The 14,478-nt window shown below is 39.4% G+C and overlaps 2 protein-coding genes across 2 annotated transcripts in view; one reads left to right on the top strand and one right to left on the bottom strand.

Moving 5' to 3' along the window:
- CFI (complement factor I) overlaps window positions 1–1,390 on the bottom strand; it is a 22,380-nt gene extending 20,990 nt beyond the window's left edge. Inside the window, exons 1-2 of the mRNA XM_042467335.1 lie at window positions 1,156–1,390; window positions 752–1,034 (exon numbers count right to left, since the gene is read on the bottom strand). Of these exons, the coding sequence (XP_042323269.1) occupies window positions 752–1,034; window positions 1,156–1,218 (346 nt within the window). The 5' untranslated portion in view covers window positions 1,219–1,390. The remainder of the gene's footprint in view (window positions 1–751; window positions 1,035–1,155) is intronic.
- A 2,996-nt stretch (window positions 1,391–4,386) lies between these two features.
- On the top strand, window positions 4,387–12,699 carry GAR1 (GAR1 ribonucleoprotein). The gene is made up of 7 exons (XM_042467336.1): window positions 4,387–4,511; window positions 7,275–7,482; window positions 7,568–7,722; window positions 8,953–9,012; window positions 10,537–10,675; window positions 10,998–11,075; window positions 11,370–12,699. Exons 2-7 carry the CDS (start codon window positions 7,284–7,286, stop codon window positions 11,381–11,383), a joined length of 645 nt encoding a protein of 214 aa, XP_042323270.1. The 5' UTR covers window positions 4,387–4,511; window positions 7,275–7,283; the 3' UTR covers window positions 11,384–12,699.
- The last annotated feature ends 1,779 nt before the right edge of the window (window positions 12,700–14,478 follow it).

The following is a 14,478-nucleotide window of genomic DNA, read 5'->3' as shown; positions in this document are numbered from 1 at the left end:
TCCCCGTACATTCCGTCCCGCACCCTCAGAACATCGGGGCAGCAACTCCTTAGGGTGCCAGGGGCTAGGTTGTCCTCTACCACGAGGAAGACATTTTCCATCGCCGCCCCGGCCCTTTGGAACACGCTGCCCACAGAGCTCCGCTCGGCCACCTCCCTGGCCCAATTTAGAAAGGATCTGAAAACCTTTCTATTTCAGATTGCATTCCCCGACTAAAGTCCAGTGGGCCTCCCTTCCTCTTCTGTGGCAAAGAGGACAGGCTAATGGGGTTTTTTTATTCTGTTTCTGTGTATCTGCTTTTAATCTTGATGTATATGTGGTGTTTTGTTGTTATCATGTTGTAAACTGCCCTGATCTTCGGAAGGGCGGTATATAAATAAAATTTTTATTTTATTTATTTATTTATTAAAATCTTTCTTATCAGTTTTGTATCTTTCAAGTATTTGCCTATTAAAAAACCCCCCAATTTTTATTAAGACCATTTGCCTATTACAAATAATAGCTGTGCCCTTACTCTTTTATTCAAATCAGGACCACAGTCACCCTCCCCCTTGGTCCCTATGCCAACTACAGTATTTGTGGTTGGGGGAACCACTATATGAAGCTGAATTTTATTACTTGTTAAATTTTGGTTCACACCAAATACCACTAAATACCAACATGCCTTTATTCCCCATCCTGAAAGATCATCCCTTCTCACTACCAATGACTGGTGCAAAAGCAAAAAAGACAGACATCAGAATCTTTTTACCTTGACGGTCACAGTTTCCTCTGTGCATAAACTTGCTCACTTTACGCTGGCATTCATAGCTTTTTAGTTGACAGTAAGTTCGGAAAGCTTTCCTGTCAGCAGTACAAACCATCGTCCCATTTTTGGGGCACTGGTAGGGGAGCTTGCAGAGACAGGTGCCTTTCACACACCTCTGCCATGGCTGGCAGAAAACCTTCTCGCAGGAATTCTGAGTATAGCTCTTCCTCACACATTCTTCTATTAGGTATGTCTCTTGCTTGGAAGAAGAAATTCTTGTTGTATGCTGCAGATCCATGGCAAATATGTTCAAAACAAGGAAATGAATAAATATAATAAAGTACAGTACTACAAATAAGATGTGTCTCACTACTAAACCTGCAATTTCATTTAAAACAAAATCTTACCTTTCGTCCAAGGGTACAAAGGGAAAAGGATACAATAAACATCACAGGGAGTAATAGTTTCATGGTGAAGAGTTGCGCTGAATATTTAGAGGGACTTCTTTTCCTTAGAATTTCCCCCAGTTTCAGGTTTGTGTTTAATGATTAAACACTAGCAAATATTTGAAAAGATAGTTTTGAAATCAAGTATGGGAAACTCCATGGGTCCAAATCCTTCCAGAAGATCCTCCTGTCAGTTTCTCTCTACCTGTAAAATAAATGGGAAGAGAAGTAATAACATTAAAAATTGGAAGATCCCAGTAGAAATTTGCTGGTCTGTGTTTAACTCTCATATACCTGTCTCAACACTTTGGAATTATTAGGGAGTTACTTCCTGATATCTATTTCTCTGGAACAGCTGCAAAGCACAGAGGGAGTATGAGATTTGCATATTTCCCTGACAGCAGGATGGATGTTTAAAGGTTGTGTTTGGTTAGTTACTCAATTCTTTAGCAAATTGATTAAAAAAAATAACAGTAGTATTGTGTGCTGTTCAGCAATGGGTGAGCCAATTTCCGGGATCAACCGATCAACACAGGAAAACATAGAATATGATATTTGATCCACAAATGATGGGGCTGTGTGCACATCCTACTTTATTTAAGAACAGAAGGGGGGAAATGATATTATTTTCTTTTCTGAAACAGACTTTTTAAAGGGTATTGAACAAGAGGCCCTCATATGGACTTCTGCGTTGCATACCTTTTCCTTCCTTTTTTTATTCATATGGAGAATTGGACAGGGCAAGTGAAACTTATAAGATAAGAAAGAAGTGCAAAGCTGCCGCCTGTAAGAATAAGGAAAGTCTATAATTTCTTCCCTTCTGGTATTTCAGAAGACATGAGAGGAAAAGTCTAGTCTTCTTATGGAAGCACCTTGCTGGGCTTTTAACAAAACCGAGGTTATGGCCAGGAATTTACTCAGGGCCAGAGCACGGAAAGGTTCCCTCGTTCTTTTTTTTGGTTTGCTCTTCCCAAATTTTGGCCACCATGCTGGTTAGAGAATTTGGAGAGCTGTAGTCCAAAAAAAGGACTTTCTCAAGCTTTGCTCAGGGCAAGCCACATTGATAGCTGAACCATACAAGGTATGGTTTTTAAAGCATTTTAAAGATTGACGCCCTTAGAAATAAGGTCCTACATAGACTGCATCCACACTGCAATAATAATCCAGTTTGTCCCCACTAAAAGTGTCATGGCTCCATGCTATTGAATTCTTCTGGGAATTGTATTTGTTTTATTTATTTATTTATTTATTTCATTTTTATGCTGCCTTTCTCCCAAAAAGGGACCCAAAGATGATTGTAACTTTGGTGCCTCAACAAACTACCATTCTGGAATTTGTAGTTTTATGAGATATTAAGCCTTTGATACCACAACAAACTACACATTCCAGGACTCCATAGTTTTGAGTCATAGCACTTAAAGCAGTGTCAAAGTGCATTATTGCTGCAGTTCTGATGCATCCTAAATAGACTAACTTTGCAGTTGCCAGCTCTTAAGGCACTTGCTGAAGTCTCAGGGAATTTCTGGGCTTTTCCAGGTAGGGAGAGGAATCTCAGGGTGAATGGCACAGGACAGGAGAGAGTGGATTATTGTTTACAAAAAAATCTGGCCACCCACTTTCCCAGGGCTTGCTGGTTTAGGATTAGTAGTAGTTGGTAGCTTCCATGTTAGTGCAGTGGCAAATGTGCATTTACTGTATATACTCATGTATAAGTCTAGAAATTTTAGTTAAAAAAGTGACCCCAAAAATCTGAGTCGACTTATCCATGGGGCAATATTAGTATTGTACTTTAGCTCATATATATGGGAACCATCCCCTGGTGAAAAGCAAGAGAGTAATCTATCTTGGAAGCACTGATTGCCATAACTGACCACTAAAACCCGGGACAAAATGATTGCCATAACTGACCACTAAAACCCGGGACAAAATGCAGGACAAAATCTAAACCAAATTGTAGAACAACTGCAGGACAAAACTCAGCCCATTTTTCTTAAATGTCCTACATTTTGGGCCGAGTTTTGTCCTTCAGTTGTCCTACATTTTGTCCTGGTTTTTAGTGGACAGTTATGGCAACCCTACGGGATTGAACCAGTTTTTAATATGAGCACAAACAGTTATGCCTCCTGGAATTTTGTAAGTTCTTTGGCACTGTCTTCCTTTGCTCCATCCTTTACATCCTTTGTTACATGGCTCTAAATTTTACCCTCGACTTATCCATGGGTCATATCAAAATCCATAATTTTGGCTCCAAAGAAGCTATCCAAGATGCTGAACATATTCCCCAGATAGTTCCCACACCTCAGATATCTCCTTTAAATTTCAGAGTATTTATGATTTAAGTGACAATCAGCGTGGTGCAGTGGTTTGAGCACCGGACTATGACTTTAAAGACCATGGCTTGAATCCCCACTTGGCCATGGAGACTCATTGGGTGACTTTAGGCAAGTCACACTCTCTCAGCCTCAGGAGGCAAAGGCAAAGGCCCTTCTGAACAAATCTTGCGAGGAAAACCCCATGACAGGATTGACAAAAATCAGAAACGACTTAGCATTATTGGTCCAAAATGCAGGCCTGATCTGCACTGAAGAAACATTGCAGTTTGATACACTTGAAATGCTATGGACCAATACTAGGGAATCCTGGGATTTGTAGTTTTTTGTGGCATCAGAGTTCTCTAACAGAGAAGGCTAAATACCTCACAAAACTATAATTCCCAGAGGAATTCCATTATAGCACTGAGCCAGGGCAGTTAAAAGTGGTGTCAAACTGCATTATTTCTGCAGTGCAGATGCAGCCATGATAGTGAAGTTAAACAAAGGTCCAAAACACACTGCAGAAAATAATCCATATTTGAGACTGCTTTAATTGCCCTGGGTCAGTGCTACGGATTTCTGGGAATTGTAGTTTACTGTGGCACCAGAGCTCTCTCTGACAGAGAAGGCTAAACGTCTCACAAAACTACAGTTCCCAGAATTCCCTAGCACTGAGCCAGGGCAAGTTAAAGCGGTCTCAAACTGGGTTATTTCTGCAGTGTGTGTTTTGGACTCAAAGAGACTAGCATGGCTAAATGTGGCATTAGTACCGGAAGCGTCTGCTTTATAGTGCTCTAAGCTTGCCTTAACTCTTTGAGATTTGAAACCATAGAGAGTGGAGGAAGGAAGGGACGCGGTTGAACCTTCCTGTGCGGGCTGTCGTAAAGCGGAAGTGTCGTGATTTACGGCAAAGTGGTATTGGCCCGGCAGGGGAAAGGGGGCGGGGTTTGTTGATGGCATTAGAACGCGGCCGGTGAGCGGAGCCACGTGGGAAGCGGAGGAGAGGTAAGAGGAGGACCGGGTCCTTTTCGGTCTCCTTAAACCCACCTGGATCCGGGATACGCATGGGATCCTGGGATTTGTAGTTTTAGAAGCATTAAGTGACGCTTCTCAGCCTCAAAGGAAGGCGATGGCAAAACTCCTCTGAACAAATCTTGTCAACACTGCAGAAATAACCCAATTTGAGACCGCTTTAACTGCCCTGGCTCAGTGCTATGGAATCCTGGGAACTGTAGTTTTGTGGGTATTTAGCCTTCGCTGTCAGAGAACTCTGGTGCCACAATAAACTACAATTCCCAGGATTCCATAGCACTGAGCCAGGGCAGTTAAAGTGGCCTCAAACTGGGTTATTTCTGCAGTGTGTTTTGGACTTGAGAGAAAGAAGTGTGTAGCCTTCCTTCAGTCTGAAAAGTGCTGTGAGATCCCTTTGTGCATTGATAATAACAAGTTAAAGGACTGCCTCCTTCAATACAAAACCCTTCTCCCCAGAAAGGTCAGCAAACAGTTCAGAAATGTAACTTCTTGAAGCTCTGTTGGGTCTTTCTTAGGCTGCTGCGTTCCTGGGATCCAGGTCTCACTCAGGTTCAGCAGGAACTCTATTAGTTATTTATGCAGCTGGTTGTACATGTCATTCTCCCCCTTCTCTTTGCTGGCTTTTTGTCTTATCACTACGGAGAGACCCTGGATTCTTCCTCTGGTTTGTTGGGAGGGGAAAAAACCCTACATTTTGCAACCAGGATGGAGCCAGAGGGTTATAAATAAAGTAAATGATTTCCTTGGTGTCATTAGAGTATAATATTCAGAAGCTGCATCCACAAGGAAGCAATAATAATAATAATAATATGTGTTTATATCCTGCCGCTCTGTGCAACACAACACATTAAAATATGCAGTCCCATAGTCCAATAACCCCCACCCCACCCCTAAAATACAATTAAACAGTTTACAGATTAAAACATACCTTAAAATAATAAACACACCAACAATGGCTGTAGCAGAAATTGGGGAATAATTTGCGAAAAAGCGGAATATAAATAAATAATCGTAAAATTGTATCATTGACTTTATTTCTGCAGTGTGGATGCAGCCAAGGCATAAGAATTTGGAAGGATGATTACCACCTCTCTAACTAGATAGATAGATAGATAGATGATAGATAGATAGATAGATGTAGATATAGATACACACACACACACACAGAGTAGGCAATCTCTAGGTCTTCCATAGCAACTCATTGGTCAACATCTGCCAGAATTGCGCTGGAGGACCTACAAATGCCCAGAGATGTGTTTTTCCCAAGGAATCTCTAGGTCCTCCAGAGTGGCTTCTGGTGGACATTGATCACAGAGTCTCACTGGAGAACCTACAGATTCCTAGAGAATCCATGAATAATCAAAGCTGCAAAAGTCAAAGCCGCAAACATGGAAGGATAGCTATATGTTTCTATTCCAGACATTCAAAACACTGGTGCAATGACTGCTTGTTGAGATGTTAAGACACAATGATGTTTCAGTCTTGCATGCCAAGTCACAGCTTATTAAAGCAATATGATAAAAGGTCATGACTTTGCTTCATTGTATACTAAGCAATATGGTGTAGTAGTGTGAGCATTAGATTAGGACTCTGGGTTCAAATCCCAGCTCATCTGTGGAAACCCATTTGGGCAAGTCAGCATTCTCTCAGCTGAACTAATCTTGTAAAGAAAACCCTGTGACAGATTCATATTAGAGCTGCCATAAGTCAGAAGTGACTTGAAGGCACACAATGACATATGCTGCACAGGACTTTATTCTTTCCCCCTGCACACCATCTGATGTTTTGGCATTGCAGCAAAACAAGTTCTGCTGTACAACTCACTTGATGCATAGAGAGAAATTACATTTACATAAAGTTTTTAAGACTCATGAAGTCTCTTGGTATAGATGATAAGAACTGGATCCAGATTTCATTTTGATAAGAGCAAACTCACTGAAATAAATGGGATACATTTGTAGCACACTTCAGTTACTAATTTAAGTCCTTTTGACTGCAGCAGATCTGCTTGAGGTCTAAGTCTGGGTTTGGCTATAAGTAAACTGTTATCTTGTACTTGCTCTTTCAGATCACAAATGATGTAGTAGGACTTGTCTCTGACTACAAACACTTAGTTAATCACTTATTTTTTTATGAGAATGCTAATGAATTCCAGATTGCTGAAAAATGAGAGATCAGGCTATTTGTTTTTGTTCTTGAATGGCCAATGTATCATGATGAAGTATGCAATAGTGGATTTTACATAAGTAAAGAATTATATGCGCGCCATATGCGGCCTTGAGCATATGCGCTCAAGCCGCATCGGGCGCGCGGGGCAGAAGGGGCAGCACGTCCCATTCAATTGAATGGGCGCGCGCACTCGTTGCGCCCTGCGCCGCCGCACACGAGCCCCATTGTTTCCAATGGGGCTCGAGCATAGGCGGAATTCACCTTACGCGGAGGGATCCGGAACGGATCCCCCGCGTAAAGCGAGGACGCACTGTACTGCAGTGTATAAATTTCTGAAGTTTATCTGATTATTCTAAAACCCTAAAATACCATTTTAAGGATAACTGAGCTTTTGAAAAAGCTTACAAGGTGCTGTCTGCTGGACTATTTCATGGGCTGTTCTATATTACCCATAGCACCAGGAAGTGTACCTGGCTGTGTGAATACTGTAGTGCTTTGCAGAGTAATCGAAGCTCTGTAGAATTTGCTAGTCACGCCGTTGATTTTGTTCATGTTTCTTTTAAACAGGAAGGAGGCATGTCATTTCGAGGAAGAGGAGGTGGTCGTGGTGGTGGATTCAACCGAGGCGGCGGTGGTGGATTCAACCGAGGCGGCAGCGGCGGCGGCTTCAGTAGAGGTGGCCGTGGTGGTGGAAGAGGTGGATTTGGACGCGGAGGAGGACGCGGAGGCTTCAACAGGGGTGGATATGACCAGGGACCCCCGGAAAGTGTAGTCAGTAAGTTGTATTCATTCCTAATAGAAACTGAAGAAAATATTTAGACCTCCTGCCTTTCTTGCTTTAAACAAATCTCTCTTTGCAGTTCTGGGAGAATTTATGCACCCTTGTGAAGATGATATTGTCTGCAAATGCGTCACTCAAGAAAGTAAAGTACCTTATTTCAATGCACCGGTTTATTTAGAAAACAAAGAGCAGATTGGAAAAGTCGATGAAATATTTGGGCAGCTCAGAGACTTTGTATCCTTTATTTATTGAAACACCTCTATCCCGCCCTATATCATGGGATCTCAGGATAAAACACTTCCAATTTAAAACACCTCGAGATTAAAATCATAAATAATTTAAACAAGATAAAAACAGATGAAAACAACAGTTAAAACCACTTTAAAAGAGCAGTTAAAGCCACTTTAAAAATTAAACTTTAAAACCATGTGCATGTATCCTTGAAATAAATTAGTCCCCAAAGGGTTTAATCAAAAGCCTTGTTTTTGGCTTGGCGTTGGAAAGAAACCAATGTTGGTGCCAGTTGGATCTTCCAGGGAAAGCATTCCTGAAGAGAGAACTAGTAGCAAATTTGAATTTTATTATTATGCTAGCAAAACTTGATTAAGTCCACTTGTGTGTTTTTTTTTAATATTCTTACTTTTGTAAAGTGATTATTAAATAAAATATTTAGGTATAATACAGATGTCCTGCTTGCTCAATTACATCTCCGCTTTCTGAGTGAGTCTCCTGGCGGTTTCTCCTTCTTGATGTAGGGATTCTTCATCTTGTTGACACTGGACATTTTGATGATAAGAATCAATGTTTTTTAGTTTTGGGGGAGACTTCATGATGATGTTTGAAACAGAGGTTGCTGCCAATGTCTTTTTGAATATGGTCTTACTGCTTTCTTGCTAGATTCAATCTATTTTGATTGTCTGCACAAGGAAATTGAATAGCTCTCATGGAATGTTACAAGTTGCTAGCGAGTAAATAAGAAATGTTTGTACATATTGGGATATGAACTGAATTAGAAATCTGAGTCTTATTGCTCTCGCAGAAATGGGATTTTTCAAGTGTAACAGTAACATTGGCACTGAAATGTTCTCATGGTGGTTATTTTGTCTCTGCTGCATTTTAAGATTTAGTAGTTACATCTTCTCACATTATTTTCTGTGCTGAATTTAAAGATTTGAGAGTGATGGTGCAAAATAATACTAATCATTCTTGAAAAAGAAAAGAATAGTGTATTCATCAAGTCTTCAGTAATTCTAGGGTTTATTTTCTAACTTAAATACTTAAAAGGCAGAAGTAAGTTGGTTCCAGATTTAGAGTAGACACACTGAAGTCAATGGGACTTATGCCAGTTAGGAGTAATTGTGGATACAACTAAGTGTGACTTTGGCCATGTATAAGAGGTAACAATATCTTTATGGATAAGAATTAGAATTGTTCTCAAGTGGTTTCCTTAAGCAAATCTAACAGTATTTTTCAGTCAAACTGTCAGAAAACATGAAAGCGTCCTCCTTCAAAAAGCTACAAAAGGTAAGATTGTGTTTATCTCCAATTAATGTAGTATATAGTTATACCTATGAAGATTTTGTCAACAAGTTTTTCATAATTTTGCATTTTAATAATGTACGTGATGCTCTTATACCACTGGATGTAATTCAAGCACATCCATTAATGGCTTCATAAATGCATATGCAGTAAATAGTTATGTTGTTTAAATACTGTACTGTACTGATCTTTAAAAAATCTGCCCTTTCTAAAATGATTGCATTACCCCATGTTAGCATATTTATATAATAAAGTATTATAGCTTCCAGTCAACATTGTTTATTGATCATTAGTATATGTTACTGGTCCTGCTTCTGCTAAAGTTAAGTTATGACAAAGGGGTTAAACAGATAGGCAAAATAAAGTAGTTTCCAGCTGTTTGAAAGTGAGGTTTATATAATGCACATGGAAACTGAAATGAAGCCATGCTCTGGGGCTAAAAACTGGAGAAAAAAGAAGCTAGGCTTAACTGAGAAAATACACTTTTACTCCTGCATATCTACAGCCCAGTGGCAATTCCAATGTGCCACAACTCCAGCGGATGTGATTACAACATACACAAACCACACAGTCCAACAGGGGGACATGGGGTGAAGGGAGAGGAAGAGGGCATGCAGTGGGGAGCCTCCATGATTGTGCTTTGCCAATGTGCCACTTGTACACCGATGCCGTGTACTAGTGGAGCATCACATGTGCAACTGTGGCCGATCAAAAGAGTGACCATACAACGGAATGGCCTCTGGCCGATGTGGGAGTAATTGGAGGTCGTAGGCAATGTGTTTGTGTGATGGTGTGCATGTATTATGATAGGGAAGCAACAACAAAATAACCCAGCAGCGCGGCTTGACACCAGTCTGCCCATGGGTATTTAGCCCGCCTTGGAAGTGGGCCATGTGGACAGCAGGGCTTCGACTCGTTGTGACATTCACTGGAGTAAATGTTTAGGATTGCTGTATGTATCTCATTGAAAACTGTGGATTAGCAGTTTAGTTAATCTTTAGCTAATTTATTGCATTTGATCATGATATGTGTGTGTGTGTGTGTGTGTGTGTGTGTGTGTGTGTGTGTGTGTCTTCAAGTCACCTCTTGAATTTTGGTGACCCCATGAATTTCATGGAGTTTTCTTAGGCAAGCAATACTCCGAGGTGGTTCTTTCCTTTGAAATATAACCTACAGCACTTTTTATGTGTTGGCGATCTCCCATCTAAGTACTACTGAATCACAAATAATAAGATGTTGTATAATACCCCCCTCCTATCATTTGACCAATTGATCTGTAGCCCACAAAAACTTAGGCTACAGTAAATTTGTTAGGGTGAAGATGACAGATTTACTTTAATGAAAGAAGACTAATTCATTTTTTCAGTTTAAAGATGCAACACTATTCTTTTGGTTTTGTGAAAGGTGTCATTGTAAAATTAGCTGACATATATATTTCTAGTTTAAGATATTTTTATGTATATGGGAGTGAAAGATTTGACAAATGCTAACACTAGCCATCTATTTTAGTTTTATATCGATCCAGCAAAATTGCTCCCTCTGCAAAGGTTTTTGCCAAGGCCTCCAGGAGAGAAAGGACCTCCTAGAGGTGGTAGAGGAGGCCGTGGAGGAAGAGGAGGAGGCCGAGGTGGAGGTGGCAGAGGAGGAGGTTGGTAGCATTTTTTCTTGTATGTGTCTAGGGTAGCCTTTGTCAACTTGATGCTTTCCAGATGTGTTGAAAGATAAGCTTTGTAATTTATTTGGGAGATTGTTCCGTTGCAATTGAATGCACTAGGAAGGAGGGTCTAAATATATGTAATAACGCAATGGAAATTTTTCCAGGAAGGTGCAAAAAATTCTGCAAGCATGATGTTCCAAAAAACTTTGTGGATGTTGTATAGGTTTATTAAGATCATGGTTTCTACCAGTTTTTAAAAGCCTATTTATCACCATTAAATGTTAACTTGTCCTTCTATGTTATCTATTTCTAGGTGGTTTCAGGGGTGGCAGAGGCGGAGGAGGGTTCAGAGGAGGACGAGGTGGTGGAGGTGGTGGCCGAGGCTTTAGAGGTAAGCATATTCATATTCATCACTGCCCTTTATTGTGTTGTCAATAACCTTGGAATTGAATTGAAAGCCCAATAAATGATTCTTGGGTCAGGGTCACATCTGGAGCCAGGTGGCTAGCATTTTCAGGGTAATTTTACCTGCATTTTATGTGGCATTATGAAAGAATACTAAAATAATAGATGCAGATACCTATGAGGCTGTAGGCAGTTTTGCAACTAACTTGTTAATTATAAGATCTTGTGCTTGCTTTCTAAATTAAATGTGAATAATCTATTTTTCCCTCTTTTAAATTAGGTAGAGGACGCTAAAAGTGAAACAACACATCATGGCTGCATCTGCAAAATACAATGAGAAAATTTCTTATGAACTTGCTACCAAAGGGACAATTTGAAGCATACAATGATCTGAAACTTGCATCTATACTTGATGGATGTCTTCTAAAATGGAACAACTTAAGAAGAAGTGCCGATACTTTTTTCCAAATATACTTGGATCTCTGTTGGGCTTTAGACATTAAATGGATGTTATTTTTAAACCTTTTTTAGGAAGTCATTTTTATATCTAAAATTTCTTACTGATGTTGGGAAATTTAAACATTTGCTGCATAAAATATAAATAGCAAACTTTTGGACTTATTTTTAAAGTCTTTGTGTTTTATTTGTCAGTCTTAAAATAGAGCCATGAAAACTTGATTATCAAAATAACTTTTACATGATTTCAGAACTAATTTAAATTAAAAGCTAATTTAAACACCACAATGAATAATATGTCCAAATGTCAGAAGTCTCCTTAAACCAATAGTGTAGTATGGAGCTATAACTATACTTTTATTATGTCTTAGAACTAACGCTGCATCTGCACTGCAGAAATAATCCTGGTTGACACCACTTTAATTACCATGGCTCAGTGCTATGGATTCCTGGGAATTGTAGTTTGTTGTGGCACCAGAGCTCTCTGACAGAGGAGGCTAAATTTCTCTCAAAGCTACAATTCCCAGAATTCCATAGCATTGAGCAATGGCAGGTAAAGCTGTGTCAGCCTGGATTATTTCTGCAGTGCAGATGCATCTTAAAATATGTTGGCAGGCTTCTTGTCTTTTTGTTTTATAACCACTGCTCTCACCTGAATAGTGAGATGACAAGCATAGAGATCATGTGCTGTCAATACAGGGCTTTTGTAAATTAGGAGGAAAATATTATTTAGCAGCTTTTATTCATGAAATGAAGACCTGCTGATTGATTTTTTGTAATTCATGGGATTGTCTATTTAGGGATATTGTTGAAGCAACTGGTACATTTTGTTCTTCAAGCTCTAGAAGGAGAGGAGTGGTGTTAAAAGGCCAGAGTTCAGAGGTTAGACCTGTAACATCCTGAAGATGTCTGTAAAATCAGATAAAAAGATTAACACACATAAAGTTCTACATGAGAGCTGAGCTAATCCCTTTCTCAGTGATGTTAGGGAATACTCTGCATTGTTGCATGTTGTCTGTAGAAAAGAATGGAAAGGAACTCGTGTGCAAATGATGAATCTTTTGTGCTAAATCTCAGTTTTTAACTCTTAAATAACTCTTGGTTAATTTCTGTACTGTTCGCTGTATGAGTGAAATAAATTTATGAAATGGAAATTCTGTCAAAACAATCATTTGTTCATAAACTTGAAAGATTAATCTGCTCTGAATTTGTTTAAAAATGGATTAGGTATGGATTCCAGTTGATTCCAACCTATGGCAACCTTAAGACAAATGTATCAGTGGGGAGTTACCTTTGCTTTCCTCTGGGGCTGAGAGAATGTGACTTGCCCAAAGTCACCCAGTGGGCTTCCTTGGCTAAATGGGTATTTGATTCCTGGTCTCCAGAGTTGTAGTCCAACACTCAAAACACTATATCATGCTGCCTCTAAAGTTGTAGTTAGGTATCATTTATAATATCTTTAATAAGAAGGCCTTATATTTATTTATATGTATAAGATTTAAGTTGAGTTTAGCTTTCATTTAAAGCAATATGAAAAGAGTCATGGCACATTTCTCATGGTTTAAATTGGATGAGCAATGTGGTCTGAGTGCAGTATGTTAGTCTACAAAGGACTGGAAGAATGTGAAGGAGATGTTAATTTTGTTCAGTCTAGTAATTTTGCATTTCATTTAGGCATTAAAAAGAACTTCGCAAGTTTCACAGCCACTTTATTTGTGGATCTAGGATTACTGATTTCATAATTTGCCACATACTTTCCTAATACAGGTAGTGTGATTTTTCTTCGGATGGTAACTGACTTCAGATGATAGCTATGTTTCATACTGCTCTCCATTTGTCTGTTACATTGTCTTTCAAATTCTTGTAACTGTAATCTTTGGTTTATACAGACATAACATATGCTTCCATGGATGTGTTAGAAAACTCGATCCTAACAAAGTGGTAGAAAACCAGTTCATGTATATTTCCTTTCTTTCATCTCTGTGAAAAGCATTGACATCTTGATCGGAGATACATGGACATATGTGGCAGTGAATTATAAGGTCGTGATGCCTCCAGAAATTAATTTATATTACATTTGTCCTTTTAACTCTAGTTCCCATATCATGTTTTTTCACTTGACTGCCTGAAAACAAACATTTTGTCAGGCCGCCCTTGCCCACAAGACTGAAGCCAAATTAGGATGTACCAGTATACTTGCAGGGAAGAAGGGAAAACTTTGCCTCACCAACCTTGGACAAGTTACTGTACTTGCATGTGGACAATGCATGGGAGATGTACTAGGTAAATTTTATCTCCCTTCCTGATCAGGGAGTAACAGCCTTTCAAAAGCAGTTATTGCCTGCCATATGGCTCTAGGTGCAGAGGAGGAGAGGATGAAAAAACTAAGGAAAACAAAAGTATTAGGAGATTACAAATAGGGTCAGGAACAGGGGTAGACATTTTTTGGGTAAATGGGAGGACAAGGGGAAAGAATTATGGAAAGCAAACGGCAAAAATGAGTGGATTGCAGAAACAGTGATAGGTGTGAACAGAACAGGCAGACAATATATAAAAAAGGATATATTGGCAAATTATTCCAAGTACATTATCCAACATTTAACCCAGGGCAAATGAAAATAATCTGAGGCAGAGTAAACAGGATTTATTTCAGTAGCATCTAGGTTTAATAACTCAAAACAGACTTCAAGCTGGCAGGCGTTTCAAGTTGGGATTTCTAATCTCAAGGCAAATATGCACAAAGGTTTCCCTATGGAAAAAACAAAACAAAAGTGTAAATGCACTTTGATGGAGGCTGGGATGATGTGTTTTCCACTCTGAAGGATATCTTGATGATAGCAGTATACTTTTGCTAGATTACTTGCAGTGTCCATCATGGCAGTTTATACAAACTAATCAACGTAGCCAAAATTTTTGCAACATTAAATGAAAGA

Source organism: Sceloporus undulatus, chromosome 5 (assembly GCF_019175285.1).
Source record: "Sceloporus undulatus isolate JIND9_A2432 ecotype Alabama chromosome 5, SceUnd_v1.1, whole genome shotgun sequence".
NCBI lineage: Eukaryota > Metazoa > Chordata > Lepidosauria > Squamata > Phrynosomatidae > Sceloporus > Sceloporus undulatus.
The sequence above is the reverse complement of the archived record's forward strand: the minus strand, read 5'-3'. Positions and strand labels throughout refer to the sequence as shown.

What these genes read in the sequence shown, in the direction of transcription:
- GAR1 (XM_042467336.1), top strand. Translation starts at nt 7,284, where the DNA reads ATGTCATTTCGAGGAAGAGGAGGTGGTCGTGGTGGTGGATTCAACCGA. An exon ending in ACCCCCGGAAAGTGTAGTCA is followed by an intron (nt 7,483 to 7,567) that starts GTAAGTTGTATT and finishes CTCTCTTTGCAG; the next exon opens with TTCTGGGAGAATTTATGCAC. An exon ending in CCTTCAAAAAGCTACAAAAG is followed by an intron (nt 9,013 to 10,536) that starts GTAAGATTGTGT and finishes CATCTATTTTAG; the next exon opens with TTTTATATCGATCCAGCAAA.